Below are 21,472 nucleotides of genomic sequence, written 5' to 3'. Positions count from 1 at the left end.
GTTTTGAAATCAAGAAATATGAGTCTTCCAATTATGTTTTCTTCTTTCAAGATTGTTTTGACTATTATGGATCCCTTGAATTTCCATATGAATTTTAGGATCAGCTTGTCAATTTCTACCAAAAGATGTATCCTGTGTAAAATATTGGCTTTAAAATCCAATTTGATTCTCTGTTTTCATGGAGGAGTGTAGTTCAAATTTATTTTACGGGCCATTCTTGTTTTATTCTCCTTAGTGTTTAATGTTTTCTCATATAATTGCTCTTTGCTGTGCAGACTCTGGACTTTTGTTTCTTTTTATACATATTTCTACAAAGCTGTGGATAACAGACATTTTATTTTTATTCTTATCTATAGATATGATAAATATTAAAAGAAAAACATTCTTTAACTTAAGTTTATCTTAATATCAAAGTAATGAACAATAGTAGAACAATAGTAGACTTTTGACTCTGTTATGAAAGATAAGAGTTCAAAAGCTTTTGATTCCTGTGTTTTCCTTTCTTATTTTATTTAAACTGATGTTATAAATTGCAATATTGAAAATTCTTTTTAGAATATATTCTATTCTTAAATGGGACAGCTATTACAGTTGTCCCATTTTTTCTCCCCTTTGTTCCCCTCCACCCTGCACTCCCCCATCACCAGTATTCTTCCCCCTTAGTTCACGCCCATGGGTCGTACACATAAGTTCTTTGGCTTCTACATTTCCTATACTATTCTTAACCTCCCCCTGTCTATTTTGTACATACCATTTATGTTTTTTATTCCCTGGACCTGTTCCCCCATTCTTCCCCCGCCCCTCCCCACAGATAACCCTCCATGTGATCTCCATTTCTGTGATTCTGTTTCTGTTCTAGTTTATTGCTTAGTTTGTTTTTGTTTTTGTTTTTAGATTCAGTTGTTGATAGTTGTGAGTTTGTTGTCATTTTACTGTTCATATTTTTGATCATCTTCTCTTTCTTAAATAAATCCCTTTAACATTTCATATAATAAGTGTTTGTTGATGATGAACTCCTTTAACTCGACCTTATCTGGGAAGCACTTTATCTGTCCTCCCATCCTAAATGATAGCTTTACAGGATAGAGTAATCCTGGATGTAGGTCTTTGCCTTTCATGATTTTGAATACTTCTTTCGAGTCCCTTCTTGCCTATAAGGTTTCTTTTGAGAAACCAGCTGACAGTCTTATGGGAACTCCTTTGTAGGTAACTGTGTCCTTATCTCTTGCTGCTTCTAAGATTCTCTCCTTATCTTTAATCTTGGGCAATGTAATTATGATGTGCCTTGGTGTGTGCTTCCTTGGGTCCAACTTCTTTGGGACTCTCTGAGCTCCCTGGACTTCCTGGAAGTCTATTTCCTTTGCAAGATTGGGGAACTTTTCCTTCATTATTTTTTCAAATAAGTTTTCAATTTGTTGCTCTTCCTCTTCTCCTTCTGGCACCCCTATGGTTCAGATGTTGTAACATTTAAAGTTGTTCCAGAGATTCCTAAGCCTCTCCTCATTTTTCTGAATTCTTGTTTCTTCATTCTGTTCTGGTTGAATGTTTATTTTTTCCTTCTGGTCCAAACTGTTAATTTGAGTCCCTGTTTCCTTACCTTCACTGTTGATTCCCTATACATTTCCCTTTATTTCACTTTCCACAGCCTTCACATTTTCCTCTATTTTGTGACCATTTTCAACCAATTCTGTGAGCATCCTGATTACCAGTGTTTTGAACTGTGCATCTGATAGGTTGGCTATCTCTTCATCACTTAGTTGTATTTTTTCTGGAGCTTTGATCTGTTCTTTCATTTGGGCCCCCCCTTTTTTTTTTGTCTTGAGGCAGCTGTTACGTAGTAAGGGGGGGAATCTTAGGTATTGGTCAGGGTGGGGCAACCCACATTGCTTCTTTGTGGCGCTGTATGTGGGGGAGGGGTCCCAGAGGGAACAATGCCGCTTGCTGGGCTCTCAGCAGGCTTTCAGTCACTTCCTCCGTTACCCACAAGCAAATTGGGCCCTTCTGGTGCTAATTCCCAGGTGGGTGGGCTTGTGTACATTCTAGGACCCTGTGGGTCTCTCCAACAAACTCTCCTGTGAGGCTGGGAGTTTCTCCCGCTGCTGAAACCCCCACAGCTTTTACAGCCAGAGTTTTTGAGGCTTCATTTCCCTGTGCTGGAACCTTGGGTTGCAGAGTCTGTCTCTCTCCCCAGTTGTTCCTCTCAGTTTATCTGTACTCAAATGTGGGATCACCTTGTCCACCAGCCACCCTCTTGCTTGCCCTAGTCTGCCAGCCACTGCCTCACCCTCCTGATCCTCCAGCCGCAGCCTTGCCATGTGTCCTCTCCATCCAGGCTGTCCATCTTCCCTCCTACCAGTCTGGATGAATGTTTCTTCTTTAACTACTTGGTTGTCAGACTTCCATACAGTCTGATTTTCTTGCAGTTCTGGTTATTTTTTGTTTTTAAATTTGTTGTTGTCCTTCCTTTGGTTGTGCGAGGAGGCAAAGTGTATCTACATATGTCTCCATGTTGGCCAGAAGTCTGAAAATTCTATTAGTCATTTATTTCACAGGGTTTCAACTTTTTATTTAGATAGTAATAATCAAATTCACCATTCCATGCATTTAATTGACGTCAAAATAGTTCTTTTTTCACTATGTCTTTCCTCATTCTTGAGGTCTTAATTCTGGTATCTTTCATAATGATCTGATAGGAATACCAAAGTAATTTTTAGAAAGGGTATCAGTGTGGTAAGAGAGTGACAACTCATCTAAATACAGAAATTTTATCTCCCTTAAGTAATTGGAGATGGTCTTCTATTGTCTTGAGAAGTTCAATTCTATAAAGTTTGAGGACAGCTTTTTTTCAACCTGAATAACATCTTTCTTCTTCCCTTCCCTCCCCTTCCCTTCCCTTCCCTTCCCTTCCTTTCCTTTCCCTTCCTTCCTCCCTTTCTCCCTCCCTCCCTCCTTTCCTCCCTCCCTCAGTTCCTTGCTTCCTCCCTTCCTTCCTTCCTTTCATTTATTTTTCTTTGTATTCTGAGAATATTTTCCTAATATTGTACCCTACTTTACTAATTCAAGTTTCCTTACTTATCTCCAGTATAAACTTTCATTCAATTACAATGTTTTTAGTTTCCATGAAATCTTTTATCTTAGTTTGCTCTGTTCTCACAGCAACATCCTCTTGTATCTAAAAAGTAAACAAAGAAAGATTTCCAATTCTTTCCTGCATCATATCTCTTTTGGAAGAAAGCTTTTCCTCTTTTATTCTTTCTACTTTGTTGCAAAATTTAATCTAAGGCCTTATCCTTGAAAGAAAAGAGATTATTTTTGTATGTGTGTATAAATGAATGTGTGTATTTTCACCTTATTCTAAAAGGATTTAAGGAAGCTCTAGGGAGAGTCATTGCCATCCAATGTCAGAGGGTTGGAATGCAGGGTCTGCCCTTGGCTCCCTCAGATTCTGTTTGCATCCTAGAAGAATATAATCACCAAATGCTTGATTTGCCTCCTACTGAAAGACAACCTTCTAGCCAGAAAAGCTCATTCAGATGCAAGAAAGACAAAAGTCCTATCATCACATAGTCATGTTTCAGAGGATAGAGAGGCTAGTCAGAATTACGTCAATATTGCTTTCCAGAGACAGAAATATGTTCAGGAAGGACCCTTCTCTGGTCCCATTTTCTTGCTTTTGCCCCTTCCTCACTGAGAGCAAGCCTCTGTTGAACTGGGGAGTGAGCTCCTGTTTCATTTAGTACCTTGCCCAAGTAATGCCTTTTGTTGGAGATCACTTGTAAAGTTTCTTTATACTCAGGGTGGACACATGACTGCCAGTTTAGAGGCAACAAGCAATACCCAAACAAATAAAACAAAGAAAGACTAAACAACAAACCCAAGATTTCCCAATGACTTCCCATTCCATTGTGGTGTTTTTTTCCCATAGTGAACTTTTGTTGTTCCCAAGTTAATGGGTGTTGGAAGGGCCATCTAAGTCCTCTATTTACTTGGCCCTGGTCATGCTGTTCTATCTCAGAAGAGGCAATACTGGCCATTAGTGCCATTTCTTAATTATAATGGGGGGGAACCCATTTCTTTTAGGATACAAATGTAGATTTTCACAAGAATGTGGGAGAGTGTGGCAAAGTATTTTCACTTATGCTATCATTATACATAAGATTTGGTCATAAGATTTGGCTTTGTGTGTCTGGTGTTAGTTTAGGGAATGAACCAAGAAGTTGGTGAGCAATGGGGAGAGGCAAGTATTGGGCTCCTACAATGGTCCAGTAGGTGAGAGATGATGGGGACCTGTACCTAAGGCATTAAATAGGGGACGCATGGGAGGGGCTGGATTTAGACACTATCTCCAAGGAAGAGTCTGAGTTAGAGGGCTAGGTGGTTTGTTAGGAGGGAAGAAAGGAAGATGTCAAGATGTATTCAAGTTTAGATTTGGATGGTTTGGTCAATAAATGTTTGTATGTAAGTCTGAGAATGGTGGAGAGGAGTAGATTTGATCAGGGAAGAGGGAGATTAGTTCGTCCTAGCATGTGCTAGATATGAATATTTATACATTAAGGAAGAGATATTATGTTGCTTGCTAGAAATTTGGGTCCAGAGCTTGGAGAGGTCCGGCAGAAGTTGAGAGATAATGGAAGTTGGGGTTGGAGCACGGAGTCAGTGATTAAAAGTGTGGGTATGAATAAGTCACCCTGGAAAGTGCAGAAAATGAAAACAACGAGGATGAAAAATGTGACATAAGGAAACACCAATATTAATAAAGGGATGGGAAGAGAAAGAATTTAAGAAAAGAGATTCAGAAGGAATGCCTTAAAAGGTAGTTTCTTGAGAAAGCCAAGGAGAGAGTCTGAATCTTGTAGTCAAGGGAGAGGGTGTTTTGAGAAACATACCAGGAAGTGCCAGAGTTGCAGACTAGGCAAGAAAGAAAATGAGAGTAGGTATTCATTTTCTCCTCTTCTAGCATCCCCGCTCCTGCTGTCTATCCTTGCCCCACAGTGTAATTAATGTGTTTGGGAATTGGAATGTATTTTACAATGTTTCCTTCCCACAGTCTGTACTCTCCCCGACAAATGAAAATACCTCTAATGGTATCTTTAACAGAGGAAGAAATATGGTGATTGGGTTTGAAAATTTGCTGCTTATAAGTGTCCCTGGTGAAAGCAGATTTAGTGGAATATTTAGCCATATTAAGAGGTTAAAGAGCAGAAGTTAAGAAAGCAGGAACAGTGAGTTGGTGGAGGGCAGGAGAGGGCCGACTTGTGGGATGAGTTGGATCAAGGGAAGAATGTTAGAGCTGGAGTGAACTTGCATTTGTTTGATGGAGAAGAGCCAGCAGAAGGGAGATGGACTCATTCATTCAACAAATATTTGTTGAGCAAAGAGTATGTCAAGCACTTTTTGAGGCACTGAGGATACAGCAGGAGACAAAACAAAATCCTTAACCTCATGGGGCTTATGTTCTGGGTGGAGGGGTGAGGGGAGACATACAATAAGCCAAAAAAAAAAAAAAAGAAAGAAAAAAGAAAAGTAAAATGTGTGGTGTATTATGTGATGGTAAGTACTAAGGAGAAAATTAAAGCAGGGGAGGGGGAATAAGAAATGCTGGGAGATTACAATTTTAGATAGGATGGTAAAATAGAAGGTAATTTTGAAGACCTTAAAGAGGGGAAGAAGTGACTATCTCCAGGAAGAACATTCCAGGCAAGCAAGTACAAAGTCCTGAAGAGAAATTAGGTGTTTAAGGAACAGCAAAAAAGCCAGCGTGGCTGGGTGGGAGAGAGCAAGGAAGTAAGAGCTGAGAGGTGGGTTTGGCCTAAACAGACATTCCAGTGCCTCACAGGCCATTGTTTAACCTTTGCTTTTATTTATAGTGAAATAGGAAACCACTCTGGGTTTTGAGCGGAGGAGTGACTTGATCCAATTCATATTTTGATAGGAATAAATACTCTGGCTGCTGTATAAAGAATTAACTGAAAGGGGGCAAGGGCAGAAAGGGAGAGACTAGTTGGGAGAGAACTTCTATAATAAAGGTGAGAGATGATTGTATCCAGTTCTAGATGGTAGCAGTAGAAGTGGTGAGAAGTGATTGGATTTTGGATCTATTCTGAAGACAGAGCCAAGGGTATTTTCTAATGAAATTTGGCTGGGAAACAAAGGGAAAAGGAAAGTGACCCCAGAGTTTTGGGCCTCACAAGAAACTAAAAGGCTGAAGTTGCCTTGAACTGAGATGGAAAAGGCTGTAGGAGGAACAGGTTTGCACAGGAAGATCAGGATCTCGATTTGGATGTTCTAAGTTTGATAAGAAATGTCTAAAGAGCAGACATTTCTAAAGAGCAGAAAACCTGCTGTTTTCTTATTTGATAAGAAAAGCCTATTTGCCATGGAGATTTTGAATTCAGCAGATGAATATGAGTATACAAGTCTGGAGTTCAGGGGAGAAGACTGGACTGGAGATACAAATTTTGGTCATCAGGTGGTGTTTAGACTCAGTGAAATTGGATTTCAATGTAATAAGACTGGATGAGATCACTAAAGGAACGAGCGTAGAGATAGAAAAGAAGTTTCAAGGACCGAGCCTTGGGAGGCTCACACTCTAAAGGCTGAAGACAAGAGGAGACACCATCCCGGAAGATTGAGAAAGAGAGAGAGAGAGAGAGAGAGAGAGAGAGAGAGAGAGAGAGAGAGAGAGAGAGAGAGTGTGTGTCTGTGTTGGAGTGAGGGGGGGTGGATAAACTAGGAGAGTATGGTGTTCTGGGAGCCAACTAAAGAGTATTTCACGAAGAGGAAGTGGTCATCTGAATCTATGGGTCCTCTGATCATGGGTCAAATCAGGTGAAACTGACTATCGAATTTAGCACAGCGGAGGTCGACGGTGGTCCTGATAGGAGCATTTTTGGTGCAGTACTGGGAGCAAAATTCTCACTGGAGTTAATCCTATTGCTTCTGCTCCCCTCCATTTCCAACTCCCCCTGCCCCCCCACCGAATTAAGGAGAAATAAGTGCCATCTGAAGAACATGACTGAGTGTGAGGTTCCTCAAAGGAAATTCAGAGTCATGGTACCAGAAAAAGGGGAAATGGACTCTTGGGCAGACAATACAGCGTATGTTCACTTCGGCTGGAAATAGCCTGTTTCTGTCCTGTGTATCCTTTCTACAGCCTCTACCATCAGCTATTTGTAAACTGTTTTAGGAATGGAAACTTTTATGGGAAGGCATGTAACCTGCTGCTGGAAGACCATCCAGATTGCAAACAGTTTCTGTGAAAGAAAAGCCAGAGTCCCCAGGGCCGGAAAGTGTGGTTTTTACAAAAGTGTCTTTCCAGCGAGTCACTCCAGGATTCAGACTGTGAAGACAGCACAGCCTCCACCTGCTGTTGCATTCCCCAGACTTGCCTTATGGTTTCCGAGGGTATATCCATCTGCAACACCCAATGATTTGGGAAACTGTGCACTTTAAGGGAGAACTTGGGTAGGCTAGGAGTGGGAAATCACAATTTAAATGTGGTCTTGGTCTCCCTGCATTTGGCATTTCGAAAGGACTCAGTGAATGTTAGTGCTGGAAGAAACTTGAGTCTTCTCAAATCGCTTCATTAAAATAAAATTAATTACATGTGCTACCTTAAAATTACACAAATAATACAAGTCTAGTGTACAAATTTGGAGTATATAGAAAGCAAATAAGAAAGATAAAAACTCTCTGTAAGTTCACTACTCACAATTCTTTGTTAGGTAACTTCCCAACCTTTATCTTATCTTCTTCCCTCTCCTCCTTTTTATTGTTTGTTGTTATCATTTAGATTCTAAAAATCTTGGGCCATCTTATGCATACCAATTGCAATCTTCTATTTTACGTTATCATTTGTCATGACAATTGAATGGCCTTTTCCATCTAATTTCTAACTGCTGCAGATAGTAGTGCATCACTTGAACATATACAATATATTTAACTATTTCCCTTTGTGGAACATATAGGAAATTTCCAAATATTTTACTGTTATAAAAGCTGCCTGTGGATTGATCTCTGTGTATGTCTTTGAAGATTTCTTTAGGGTAAATTCCTAAAAGTAGAATTCCCAAATTGCTCTCCAAATGACAGTATTGTATGAGTGACAGAAACACCGAAGTCTTGAGTCGGAAGGAATGTGCCCAATTTGCCCAGCCGGTTGGTGGCTGCCTTTTAAAGCCCCCCTTTCTTGACACCACACTTCCAGTTACACTTAAGCCTCTTGTTATTGATGTCCTGTAGGACTCCTTGGACCTTGATGACATATAATTATTTTTCCTGCCAACTTAAGTGGCTCCCACTCATGCTAGGCCAGTTCTCTAATTCATCTGTGGGCATAATCTAAACAATTAAGAGATCTAAACAATTCATCTGTGGGCATAATCTAACTCACCTGTGGGGATTAATCTAAACAATAATCTAAGCTTTTTTTTTTTCATGAGAGAAAATGGTGTTTCTCAGATACCTTTCCCCATTAGGGCTATAAATGTTTCCAGCATTAGTCAAGCACCATCGCCCACTGGATATTCCCTCATACACCTGAAGCATTCCTGAAGTTTCTCTAACTTCTTTTTAATTTTACTTGGTATATGTTTTCTCTCCAAAATCCTACTTCACAGTGGTACTTCTCTATAGGAAGGCCATCTTTCAGTGGACTCCAGTGATGGGGTCCCCATCACACCCTGTTGTGATTCCCTTTGACTCATCCCAGCCCATCCGACCAGGTTGGCAGTGTAGGGAGGGGGATGAAGAAACTTTCCTCTACCCTTCTAGTTCCTTCCGGCTGGTCTTATAACTAAGTCAACATGAGACACATTAACAAGAGAAAATAACGAAGTTTAATTACATACGAATATATGGGACCCTCACATACATAGGAGTCAGAGAGCCGCATACGTGAGACATGCAGAGACAGTTAAAATGAGTTTTATATGCCGTCCTGAGCTAAGGGGGAGATAAGGCATGTCAGGGCTTCAGAAGGGTAAACATCATTCTCAGGATAAGAGCAGCTGTTCGGTAATTATATGCTTGCCTTGCCCTATACATAGGTCACAAAAAGTTATCTCTGGTAATAACTCATTATAGGAAAGGCCCCTAATTTAAATTCTTTAAGGGAGAGGTAAAAGTTTCTTGTGAGTCCTCAGGGTCTCAACTGCCTTTAGCTCAAAATAATTCACATACCGAAGTGGTGCATCGTGTGGAGGCCTGTTCTGAACTTCAGCAGAAGCACAGCAGGGCCTTCCCACCAGGGCAGGTTGTCCTGACAGCTCTTCCAGAACTGAGAAACTTCTCAAAGACAATGGCAATTTGGCCCATTCCTTACCTATAATACCTTTTCCAATTTTACAAATATATTTCTTAGGCTGAACCATTTGAAACTGACAGTTTTGTGAGTCAAAAACTGTCAAGTATTGGCAATGTCTTATGATTCATCCTAATATGTAAAATGATCCTAGATGTCAAGAATATGCTATGGAAAATACCCCAGTTTATGCTCAAGATAAATTTTGGAAGCCCTGCCAATGATTCCTAAGCACCCATTTCATTATGTATTTCTCACGTTACGAAAGGCAAATCTTTTTATTTAAAAATGGCCATTGTTGCTGAAAAAAATGGAGGAGATGAATATTCCCAAATTATTGGTGAGAGTCCAAGGAGTAAACTTTCCCAGAGGAAAATTTGGTTATAATTATTTTAAGCCTTACAAATGTCTGCCCTCTGAACGGGCACATCTACTGTGAGAACGCACCCTAACTAACGCAGCCGGATGTGTACAGATGTATCACTGGATATTTATTAGAACACTGTTTGTAATAGTGAACAATCGGAAATAACCTAAAGTAATGTATATCCATATATGAAACAATAATCAAATAATGTAAAAGAACTTCCAAGGACAGGAGAAGTAATCATTGTTAAGAGAAAAACAAGGTATAAAGTTGAACCACCAAGACCCATTTTGTCAAAGAAAATTTACCGTAATAAATGTAGACGTCAACTATGCACGGGGGGGGGGGGGGGGGGGGGGGGGGAGACCTGCAAGATGTACAGTGAGATACTAAAAAGATTATTAATGGGTGATCAAAAGAGAGAGCATTTTCTTTTTCCTCTTTTATGCTTTAGTGTATTTTCCAAATTTTTAACATTGAGCATATAATAATTTTGCAATCATAAAAATTAATTTTATTTAGACATTTCTAACATGAAAAAATTTTAATGTTAAGTGGAAATTAATTGACTAGTAAAAATTAAGCATGTTTCAAAGGAATACGTGCAATATAGCAAATTGCCTGTTAGTGTTATTTTTAATTTTCAAATCAAATTTGCCTGTTAATTTCCCACACATCTGCAAATATGTCTTCTTGCTTTCTGAGAGCCAGTGCTGTACAAGAATACCTAAAACTGAGATGTGAATAACCCAGAAAAAATAATCCCCTCCAAATAGGCAGTACACCTGAATTTGAAATACCAAAAGCATGTGAAAATAAGAATGAAACTGGAATGAGGAAATTATCTTGGATTAAAAAAAGAACATGTGTTTACAACACTGAAAACTGTTAAACTCTTAGAATGTCAACTTAGTAAGATTGGCAACGATTCCCCTTACTCTGCCTTGTAAATGAAATTTTCCAGCAATAACGACGGCTCCGCTAGGGGACATGGAATTAAATAACAGTCTCAAAGCAGAACAGACATCGATAATCATGGAGGAATTTTTCTTTTTTAAAAAAATCAATATTATCGTTTACCGATATGATGCATGTATATACTGGGTGGGGCAAAAGTAGGTTTACAGGTGTCAGTACGTGAAACAGTTTATTGTATTATTATTTATTAATTATTGTATTTTCCATACAAACAACTGTAAGCCTACTTTTGACCCACCCTGTAATTAAAAGTTGATTTATAAGTCATAATAAAGAACTGCCTTTGCCTATCCCATCACTTTCTGCCTTATGTCTATGCTTAAGTCCTATTCTCCAGTGTAGTCACTTTTAATCTTTTTAGGATTTCTTCTGGTATTTATGCTTACACTGCTAATTTAGATGTTAGTTGTTGCTTTCATATTGTCGCGGCTGAGTACTTTTTAACATTCCCCCTGGGGATGCTCTCTCTACACCATCCCTATATACTGATATCACAATTTTTAGTTAAATCAGTACTCAGTGTTTACCTTAGCGTGTCTAGGTAAGTATTTTTTGTGCCTTAGATTTCCTTTCCTGTATGACTTTTTATTTTTACTGGCATTATTAATAAGGCCTCATTTCTTCCTCTGCTTAGTTTTCCATGTCTCTATTAGTAATTCTTTTTTGCACATCATTCAGTATAATTTCTTACATAGTCAGTAATTTTTTCTTTTTCATCCCTCTTTTTTTTTTCATCTATTCTTTTTTAAAACTCCTCTCTAAATCTGTTGTCCTGTCCTGGCTGCTTTCCTGGTCTGCTGCATAGTCGTCTTCCTGGGCTTCCCTTGATCTTTCTTCTGTGTTGATTCTCAGTTCACTTAGTATCTCTTCCTCTTTCTAGGTTCACTACCTCATTTGGGTGGAACACATCCTCCAGTGACTTCCCGAGAACAGGTGCACTAGAGTAAAAATGAAGAGGCCTTTGTGTCTTTTAAAATTTTAAAGTCCAATGCTATTCTTAGTTCCAATTATTATTTTGTTTTTGTCACTTGTTTCTCCCACCATAGCGGTTCCAGGAAGCATTTAGGATTTTTTTTCTTTATGTGTTACTTACTAGAAATTTATGGTGATGTACTTTGGTTTGTGTTTATTTCCATCTGTTGTGTTGAGTATTCTGTTCCTTGCATCTGGCAACAGATCTTTCAGTTTGGGGAAATTTTCTTATGTGGTTTCTTTGATAATTCCCTTCCCCCGGTTTTCTCTGTTCTCTCTTTCTGGAAGGACTGTTAGTCAAATGGTGTCCCTCTTGTATTAACATTTTAATTTATTTTGTTTTCTCTCCACACTCCCTGACAGTTGGCTCTACCTTCTAGGATATTTCTTCGGCTTTACCTTTCAACTCATATGTTAAAATTTATTTCAGATATTATAGTTTAAATTTCTAAACACTTTTTAAATTTTTGATGTTTTATTTAAACAAAATTGTAGACTCTCTTGGTCTCAGATGCAATATATTCTCATCTTTCTGAGAATAGTAATTGAAGTTTTCTGTACTGTTTTCTATGTTTCAGTGTTGTTTTCATTTCTGTCTTTCATGTTAAAGACTTTTTCACATTCTCTGATCTCCACACAATTCTGACAGGTCAATGTTATTATTTTCCTCATTTTATAGTTAATGGGTTTTAGAGAGTATATCACTGTTTTATTTTATTTTTTTTACCACAAAAGCCTGAAAAAGTTACCATGGACCAGCCAAATCTGTAGTCCAGCTTCTTGACCAAGTTGGATTCTCTCCACAAATTCTCTTCTTACCCTCCTATACTTTACCTCTCCTAACCTCCCGAGACAGTTGTCTTACTAACTTAAACAGCTCTGTTAAACAGATCTGATCTTTTTAATGCTTAATTGAATTACTTCTGCTTCCCTGCATCTTCCCTCTGCCATTAGCACTACTAGTTCCGCCTCCTGGGCCACAGAGATGGACCAAATCTAAGTCCCCATAAGATAATTCCTCAGATGTTTGAAAGGACATTGTCACGACTCTTCCATGTCTGCTGTCCCCCAGCCTGAAGAGGCCTAGGCTCTCCTCCTGTATTTCACTCTTTTGTCAAGCCCTACTTATTCAGCATTTCGGAATGCTTAGAATGCGCTCCTCACTGCTAAGGTCTCACTAAGTGTGGTGTCTATAACGTAATACAGAGACCAGATATGCTCTGAAGACAGCCTTGAAGGGGATGCTGTCATTTTATCAGTGTGCCTTGTGATTAGTTTACTGTTAACCTGGCAAGTTGCATGTGCTTTAACATCGTTCCTCATTGGTGGCAGTTTTGATAAGTTTCTCACAAATTTCAATTTCTAGGCTGTGGGCTGCTTACTTTTGTTCACTTCAATTTTAATTAGGGTTATGAGTATGTTGTCTTTGTTGTTTACTGCTCTAACGTTTAATCTCCTTTCAGGACCACTTGCAGTTGACCTTAGTACCCCCAAATGGAGGTGTTAAGGTGATATTGAGAAACGAAAAGATCTTGTTAACGAAATGTGCATAAATAAAAGCATATATGCATATTTGCAAAAGGAAATACAATGTAAACAAGGGTTTTCCAGGCACCATATTGAATACTTTGTACACATTACCTCATTTGAGCTATGAACTACTGTTCCTCCCATTTTGGAAGTGAGGAAGTAAGGCTAATGCCATATAACTAGGAGGCCAAAGGTGTGAATATCTAGAAATGCCAGAGTCAAGACTTAGAGAAGTGAAGCTCACACATTACATTTTGTGCTAATTAAGCTGATACTGTTGAATGTAATTATCTTATACAGTTGACTTGAATAACACTGGGGTTAGAGGCACTGACCCCCTTGCCCTCCCACAAAGTCAAAAATCCCTCACAGATATCAAGGGACAAGTTAACTTGGTATCTGTGAGGGATTGGTTCCGGGACCGCCCCACTCCTTCCCCACCGTGAGTAAGAAAATCTGAGCGTGCTCAGGTCCCTCATGTAAAATGGCACAGAACAGCACATACATATAATCTACTGAGGTGTGCTGCATCTTTCTCTTTTCTTTAACAGAGCATACCAGACATAAAAACTTTCACTTGCTAAGCGAAGGTGATGACATTGACATTTTGAATACTAATTTTGATGGTTCTTTAAGAGCAAGGATTAGGTCATATTCATATTTACATATCCAGTACCAAGCACATTCCAGGCAATCCGTGAATCAAATCAGTGCAGGCATGAATATATGAATGAGTACGTAATGAATGAATGAATGAAATTGTAAGACAGCAATGACTATTAAAACTTTTAAGTCTATTAAAGTCATTAGATCTATGTACCCCTACACTAAATCCTCAGTAGATTGCTTTGTTTTATGAACTCATATATCTGCTCTTTGTAATTTTTTCCCTTCCTCTCTGTCAGTGTTCTAAGTGGAACATCTGTAGACATGAAATGGGCCTGAAGTTCTTTGCAAATGGGGGAGAGTAAAAGGAAGCTACCCTCGGTAGATCATCATGGCCAAAGGAGAGGAATAAACTCATATTTGATCCAGGCCATGGCTGTATTCAAGGGCTTTGATCTGGGGTGTGGGTTCCAGCTGCAGGGGCATCTGGGGAATATATTCTTGTTCTCTGGCCAAGTCATTGGACAGGGAGGTTTGTCCTAGGAGCACCGGGAAGACACCAGAAACAAACCGGAAACAGAGCAGAATTTACATGAAAGGAGTGGACTGAAACCAGTAGAGGGAGTCAGCCCCCTACCAATTTGGTCGACATTTGTAGTCAGGCTCTAGTACAAGGGTGGAAATGAAATGAGGACCAGGACCTGGATAGCTAGGCAGACTGTTATACACTCTGGGATGGATTTAGCTGAGGAGGTTTGCCCAGATTCTCCTAAAGAGTGGGTTAAATTCCTTCCAAGATACTTGCTCCCAGGCATGGGAGCAATCACGGGTTTTCTGATGCTCTCTCACTAGGGTAAAGATGATTCTAATATACCCGAGAAATTAGGTAGAGTTGATACTCAGGAGACAAACCTATATTGTCTTCACCAGGGCAGGGCAAAGCTGGACAGGAGCAAAAGGAGAACAAGTTGCTGAAGGAAATTCTGTGAATAGGAGCTTCCTTCTCTTCTTAGACCTTCCACCCTCCAGTTTCTTAGTGTCTCTATCAAAACACGCTGCTCTGAACTGAGGACAATGCTGCAGAGATAGCGTTATAAAGGCACTGATTTGCAGGGATCCATAAAGGACTTACGTTGTGCTAAGGACTAGGCTTTTGCATCTTCGTTTACCCCTAAAACAACCCTGTTGACCAATCAACATATAGAGCATTTTCATCACCCAAAAAAGTTCCCTCATGATTCAGTACGTATTTATTTATTTACTTTTTAGTTGATTTATTGAAGGAGAAACTGAAAACCACTTTATGGGTGGTACATTTTCTTTCTGCATTACATAGGAAGTGAGATTTTGATAAACTAGGTGGGTGGGTATGTCCAGAATGGGGAAATATTTAGAGAACATGTCAAATAAGGAATATGTGTCAAAGGAGATAGTGACATGACTGTGACTTGCACTAATACAACAGTTGGAAGAAAAAATTAGCTAATGTATATTAAAGACTATCGAATATTGCAGGAACGGGCCATTTGGAAAGTCCAGTCATGAGCAGGAAGGATGTGAAGGAGGAAGAGAGAGAATGTTTTCTGTTCCTTTAGTGACTCTATCTTACATTAGTTTGTCTCAGTTCTTCCTGTTTTTTTTTTTTTTTTTGCCAGTCTTGCCAATATCTTATCTATTTCTGAATTCTCTAAAAGCTCTAAGGCTAATTTTTAAACTCCCAGTCCTCTGTATCACAAATCCTATTAGTTTCAGGATTTCTGGATGATAGAGGGGATGGTGAGGTATCTAGGATAAAAAGACATGGGGCTGGAAGTGGAAGCCTTGGTTGAATTATATACCAGGCCACAAACAGGTTGGGCAAGTTCCCTTGCTCTTCAGTCTCAGTTTTCACTTACCTGCAACATGGGATTGTGTATGTGTGTGCATATGTGTATATGAACCCTCTGGTGTCCTAAGGAGTTTCTCTGAGTCTCAAAAAGGAGAGTGGATGTAAATGTGTTTGCAAACTATTGTTGAGACTATCAAAATGTAAAGTTTGTTTTTTCAAAATGTGAAGTTTTATGAGCAGCACTATTACTATTGTAACACGGCCATTTGCTAGCCCCCATTTAATTCGGAAGCTCCCTAATTCACAATGATTTGTGTAGTGGAGTCATTACTGTGTTGGAGCCTTAAATGGAGACTTTATCCAGGATTTCTGAAAGGTCATCCACCCCAGAGTCACATGAGAACAGAAAGTAAACCTTGTTTGCTAATTGGTTTCCAGTATTGTCAGCTTCAAAGGGAGGTCTCTGGGGGTCCTTGGCTGGCATATCAGGGGGCATTTCAAAGGAAAAGGCTAAGTCTTGACTAGACCTCAGAGCAGATGTGTACTCTTCTCTTTGCTACTCCTTTTCTAAAAAATAAACAAAAACAGATTCTACTGTTAGGGTGCATGTGAGCCTATGTGTATCAGCTTGTTTTCATTCATTTTCCAAAAGCTTTCCTTTGCTTGTTTTATTTTAAAGATATAATAATCTAACACCCCAATTTTTATGTTATCTTTTATTTTAGGACTTTCACAGTATTCCTAGAAATTTTGCTCAAGTAGTGTTATACCTTCTGTATTTCACAGATGTGCATGAAAAACCAATATCCATTTATATTCTTACTGGCATTTTGATGGCAGGAAAAAATATCTGAGCTTATTTTTAGAAAAAGTCACATGGCAGAAAGAATAACAAATATTTGTGGTTGCCTTGGGAACTCAGCTTCTAGATATTACTGATTATGGAAAGGAGGAACAAATTTGCAGATAACACGGTTTGGTGACTAAGTAGTAGAACAGCAGGAGGCCCTGCAAAGAAGGGTGGAAAGAGGGAGAAAATCTATGTAAAAATATAAGTTCCTAGTCAAATATTTTCTTTCTGTCTGTTTTCAATTACTATATCCTGCCTTCCTGAGGAAATAATATGGTGGGGTGCTTCATATAACCAAGTGATTTTCTTGTTCAGCTTTTTTGCTGTTGTTGTAGTAAAGATCAGGATAGCCCTTTGCCCATTTGCCAAATTAGCTATAAGATAGAAGGTATCAAGGGGAAAAGACACTGATGCCAGGAAACCCGCTTTTTGTATCCCTGGATCTTTCTTGGAATAGCCCATCCTTAGAATACACAGACTTTATGGGAGCACTGACAATGTCTTTGTGGCTTGCTGCTAGCATTTCCAGCAGACTCACCAGCAGCTCCTGGCTCTGGTCAACTTCAGAGACGTGGGGACTCCTATGAGCTCTGATATCTTGTTTAGAGATTGGGGCTAACTGCAGGTCTGGAAAAAGATTCTGGCTTTGTTCCCAGTCACCCTAAGACCTTGGTGGACCTGGAATGTGGAAGTTACAGAGGTCAATACCTCTATGGCCTTCTGAGATGCATGCTGCATCTGACTTGCTGGTCCCTCAGGAAACATTTGGTGTACACCCAGAACACTCAGGGCCTGTTGGAAAGCACCCCTAGGCCCCAGTGCTCCTTCCTCTGGGGCTGGCAGACAATGAAGAAGGAGGGGAGAAAGTTACTTGTTGGAGGAGGAAGTAAAGCTGGAGGCTGGGGTTGGCAGTGGGATTCAAGCATCAGGGTCTGTAAGGCTCCAAGGCTCTCGCCACTCCATTCCATCAGGACAAGATCACAACGGGGTGTGTTGCAGGGAGTTTGAACCAAAGGGAGTGTATAAATATGAGGCACAGATGACAGGGACTGGGTTCAGTTTCCTGAGGTGATAAGGGTTGACAGGCCCACGTGTAAAAGTCAGAAAACACAGGTAGCAGACTCTACCGCTGCATATCAGCTCTAGTGGGAGGCCCTTTCGTGTGGGCATAATGTCAGATCACATGACTGGGCAGCTACTGTGGACATCTGATCACACTTCTACAGTAAAACCTTAGCTCCTCTCTGATTCTGTACTCTGCCTGCATCTTCTGATGCAGTGGCTGGACAGTTCACCTCTGTTGTCACAGACTACATTCAAGAGGGTCCCTTGACTTCCCCCCAAAAGGAGATAGAGCAGAATGTTCAAGCATTTGGATAAACCAATCTTCTGATCCTAGTTCTGCCTCTTACTAGCTGTACAGCCTCAGTCAGGGAACTTAATTTCTCTGAGTATCAGTTTTCCCACCCCTACAATGGGATTAATGTTTAGTACTTGGTTTACAGCTTTGTAATGAGTATTAAATGAGATGATGCAAGTCCAGCCCAGGCTTTGGTTGAAGCAGCAGTTGCTGGAATAATTGTGGCCAAGATCATAAGGTCACAGGACATGAAGGTCAGCCACAAAACCCAACCTAGCAACTCATGAGGCAACTTTTCTCAGAAGATGGCTATGTAAACTGGCCACACTCGGCTGAAGGAAGTGGATAGGAGGCTAGGTTGAGGGTTAGGGGGGATAGAAGAGAGAAGAGTTAAAACGAATGTCAGTTCCTTGTAATAATTAAGAGAATAGAGTCTCCAGGGTCAGACAGGCTTGTGTTCCAGCTCTGCACTTTCTATGTGACCATGAGCATATTACTCAACTTTCTGATCCCTGGTTTCGTCAAGTGCAAATGGGTTAATGATATCTACAGTGTTGTGAGGGTTTCATGAATAATGCATGTAAAGTGCTTAGCACAGTGCCTGGTACCCAGCTGGCAAGCAAACAACAGATGATGATGATGAGGGTGATTGTGAGGATGACAGTTTTCCTGGTCTAGAGTCCTGCAATGCTGCTCTTTTCATCTGATGAGGCAGGAAGGAAACAGGGTGAGTAGTTGGTAAACCTGGGTGCTGGTGAAGTGGATGTGTTGTCCAGGGTCTCATTTCTGAGCTTCTCTTCTGCCTCTTGACTTTATGTCCTTCTGCCCTGTTGCCCAGTGCTTGGGTGCTGCCTGAAGTCCTTTGCTCCCCAACTATCCCAAGGAATGTTTTGCTCCTGCCCTGCCTGTACTTCCTCCAACTCCTGTTCTTTTCTGTTTAGCTTTGTCACAGCCAGGTTTTGAGAACACAATCCATCTCAAAATTCACTCTAAGGTGAATTACTAAGGTGAAGGACCACACAACTTTCTTTCACTTCTAAGGCCATCAGAGGTTTTCTTATTTAATTCCCCCAAACTGGAAATTAGTAGAGTGAGGAGCAGTGGAGGAGAGGGTACTTTGAGCCCCAGGACTTCCATATTGCCCTGAAAGGAACCTGCAAGGCAAGCCAGGAGGAAGGCGCAGGATTAGCAGGGAGGAAGAAGGTGTGAGTTTCTCCTGCCTCCTTACTGCATTCCCTTTCTAGAATTTGAGGCTAATGTTGCTCCCCAAGGAAGAAGGCAACTCAGGACCACTACCTACCAATCCAAGCTTAGTCCTAGATTCGGGTTCTCCAATACCCACCGTCAGCCGTAAAAACTGGCAAAGGTGACAGTGACAGGAATCTTCTCATCCACCCTAGACTTTCTTATCATGAGAAAAAGAGGGACCCTGGAAAGTTGCAATGTAAAAAATTTTAATACCATTTATGAATATATTTAAAAAGCTTCTGGTTACTAGGGTATTGCACATTTGCATACTTGATTTTATATATTGGTTACAAATGAAGTTATGGCCTTATGAACTATAATCATCAGCATCATAAGCATCATAATCACTGAATTTATAGTTCATATGGCAGCTTCTTATACGTTATTCAATCTAATTGAATCCTCTTAATGACACTGTCTAGGAGGTATGACTGTTAGTCCTCATTTTACAGTTGAGGAAACAAAGGTTGAACATGTGACTTACTCAAGACCCCAGATCTAGTAACCTGTAGCTTTTGTTTTGCTTTGGGTTTTTTATTTAGTTGCATCATCCAATGTAAAGCATAATAAACCATTAATTTCCAGGAAAAGAACTGAGAGAGCAAAAAGGAAATCAAATCTGTGATTCATTGATACAACTTTTAGGGACATTTGGTCAGTGTATAAGTATTTCAAGCTTGATTTTGACCATCTTCATTTTCTTTCAAATCAAAGTTTAACCTATTGAAGTTGATATGCTGCTTCTACTCTACATAAACACGAAGCTCTACATGTCACTCACAAAAGGCTTAGGAGGATGGTCCTCTAATAAATCAAGGGCAGTGAAGTCTATTTCTTATTCAAAGACATAGGTGTTTTAGGAGAGGGAGGGAATGTTAAAGATATTGTTTGTATAAATATGCAGAAGCATATGATTGGTAGCTCCATGAAGGACTTTGGGTCACATAATACAAAGGAAGGAGAGTGAAAAGGACATTGTTGTATAAGATAAATTACCCCAGTGAAGTGGAGACTTTGAGTGAAATGCCTCTATTACAAATTACAAAGCAAGGAAGAAGCAAAATAGACTACCAATGGAATATTTCAATTAAAGGAGGGTTTTGCACACTTGATATGCAAATTATTAGTGTTTTGAAGCTATCTCACCACCTTTGTCTTGGGAGAGTTGCTTAACCCATCTCATGTACATGTTTCTTGTCTGTAAAACAGTGACTAAAAGAGTACTTAACTTACAGGATCTTTACGAAAGATGAAAAAAAAAATGTAAAGTGCCTAGCATAAAGAAGGTCACAACAAATGTTGGCAACACTTTCGTCCATTATCCCACACTCCAGCCCTTTTCAATTATGAAATTATGAAACACTGTACTTTATCTACATATATATTGCAAATAGAACTTACCAAAAATAGAACATGTGAAAAATTTTTGATTTTCCTTGCAGATACTTTTTGCAAATTAGACAAAGATATTAGTGCCCTTCTTCCTTGATTTAATTCTCATTCAAAAGAAAGTTGTGGTTAAGAAGGTAGTTTGTTTAGGCATTAATAATCCTGACGGAGGAAAACATAAGGCAACCAGACACATGGCGTCAATTTTGTAGGCAGATTTAAAAAAATATATCAGAAAAGTGATAGGTGAGATCTCTTAGTCAGATTTGCTAAGGAATATGGTTCAAAAAAGATAAGAGCCTAGCCCTGGCTGGTAAGCTGTGAATTGAGCATGGGCCCCGCAAACCAAAGGGTTGCAGGTCAATTCCCAGTCAGGGCACAGGCCTGGGTTGAGGGCCAGGTCCCCAGTAGGGGGCGTGTGAGAGGCAACTACACACTGATGTTTCTCTTCCTGTCTTTCTCCCTCCCTTCCCCTCTGTCTATAAAAATAAATAAAATCTTTAAAAAATAATTAAAAAAGATAAGAGCCTAAAAATACAATAACCAACTAAATGAGAAATCTGATTATGTAATCATAAGTAATGTTAATGGGTAAAAAATGAAAGGTATTTAAAATATTTATTTGAACAGAGGAACTTTGATGAAAAGCTCAGAAATTATGGGCAAATTTAATTTTCTTTTATGTATTTATTTATTTTCTAAAAATTTCTATGATGACCATGACTTTTATAAAATAAAAAGGTTTTCCCTAAGGATTTGCACAATTGAGAATAAAAATGGCAAGTAACTGAGAAGAATGTTTAGACACTTGGAGATGAGGCATGCAGGAAAAAATGCTAACGATAACAAAAAAGATGTTATTTTGGTTATGGTTCAGTGCTAGAACATGAACAGGAAGAGGGATGCACAATGAATTGGAATCTCTGAACTTACATTTTGCTTCAATCTAGAAAAATGTAGCTTAATCATTCAAAGAAAAACATGCATCACTAAGAAGTCGTTGAAACAGGTGGGAAATTATTAAAGCCCCTAACTTTTCTAAA

The 21,472-nt window shown here is 39.5% G+C and overlaps 1 protein-coding gene across 3 annotated transcripts in view; it reads left to right on the top strand.

Moving 5' to 3' along the window:
• Nucleotides 1-21,472, top strand: part of ENTPD1 (ectonucleoside triphosphate diphosphohydrolase 1) — a 100,551-nt gene that overhangs the window by 7,589 nt on the left and 71,490 nt on the right. The window contains exon 1 of one of the 3 annotated variants that reach the window (XM_053922410.2): nucleotides 18,050-18,519. The exons of the other annotated variants lie outside the window; for them this stretch is intronic. Within the exon in view, the coding sequence (XP_053778385.1) occupies nucleotides 18,480-18,519 (40 nt within the window). The 5' untranslated portion in view covers nucleotides 18,050-18,479. Of the gene's footprint in view, nucleotides 1-18,049; nucleotides 18,520-21,472 lie in introns of those variants that run through there. 3 annotated transcript variants of the gene reach the window in all.

Source organism: Desmodus rotundus, chromosome 4 (genome assembly GCF_022682495.2).
Source record: "Desmodus rotundus isolate HL8 chromosome 4, HLdesRot8A.1, whole genome shotgun sequence".
In the NCBI taxonomy this organism is placed as follows: Eukaryota; Metazoa; Chordata; class Mammalia; order Chiroptera; family Phyllostomidae; genus Desmodus; species Desmodus rotundus.
The sequence above is the reverse complement of the archived record's forward strand: the minus strand, read 5'-3'. Positions and strand labels throughout refer to the sequence as shown.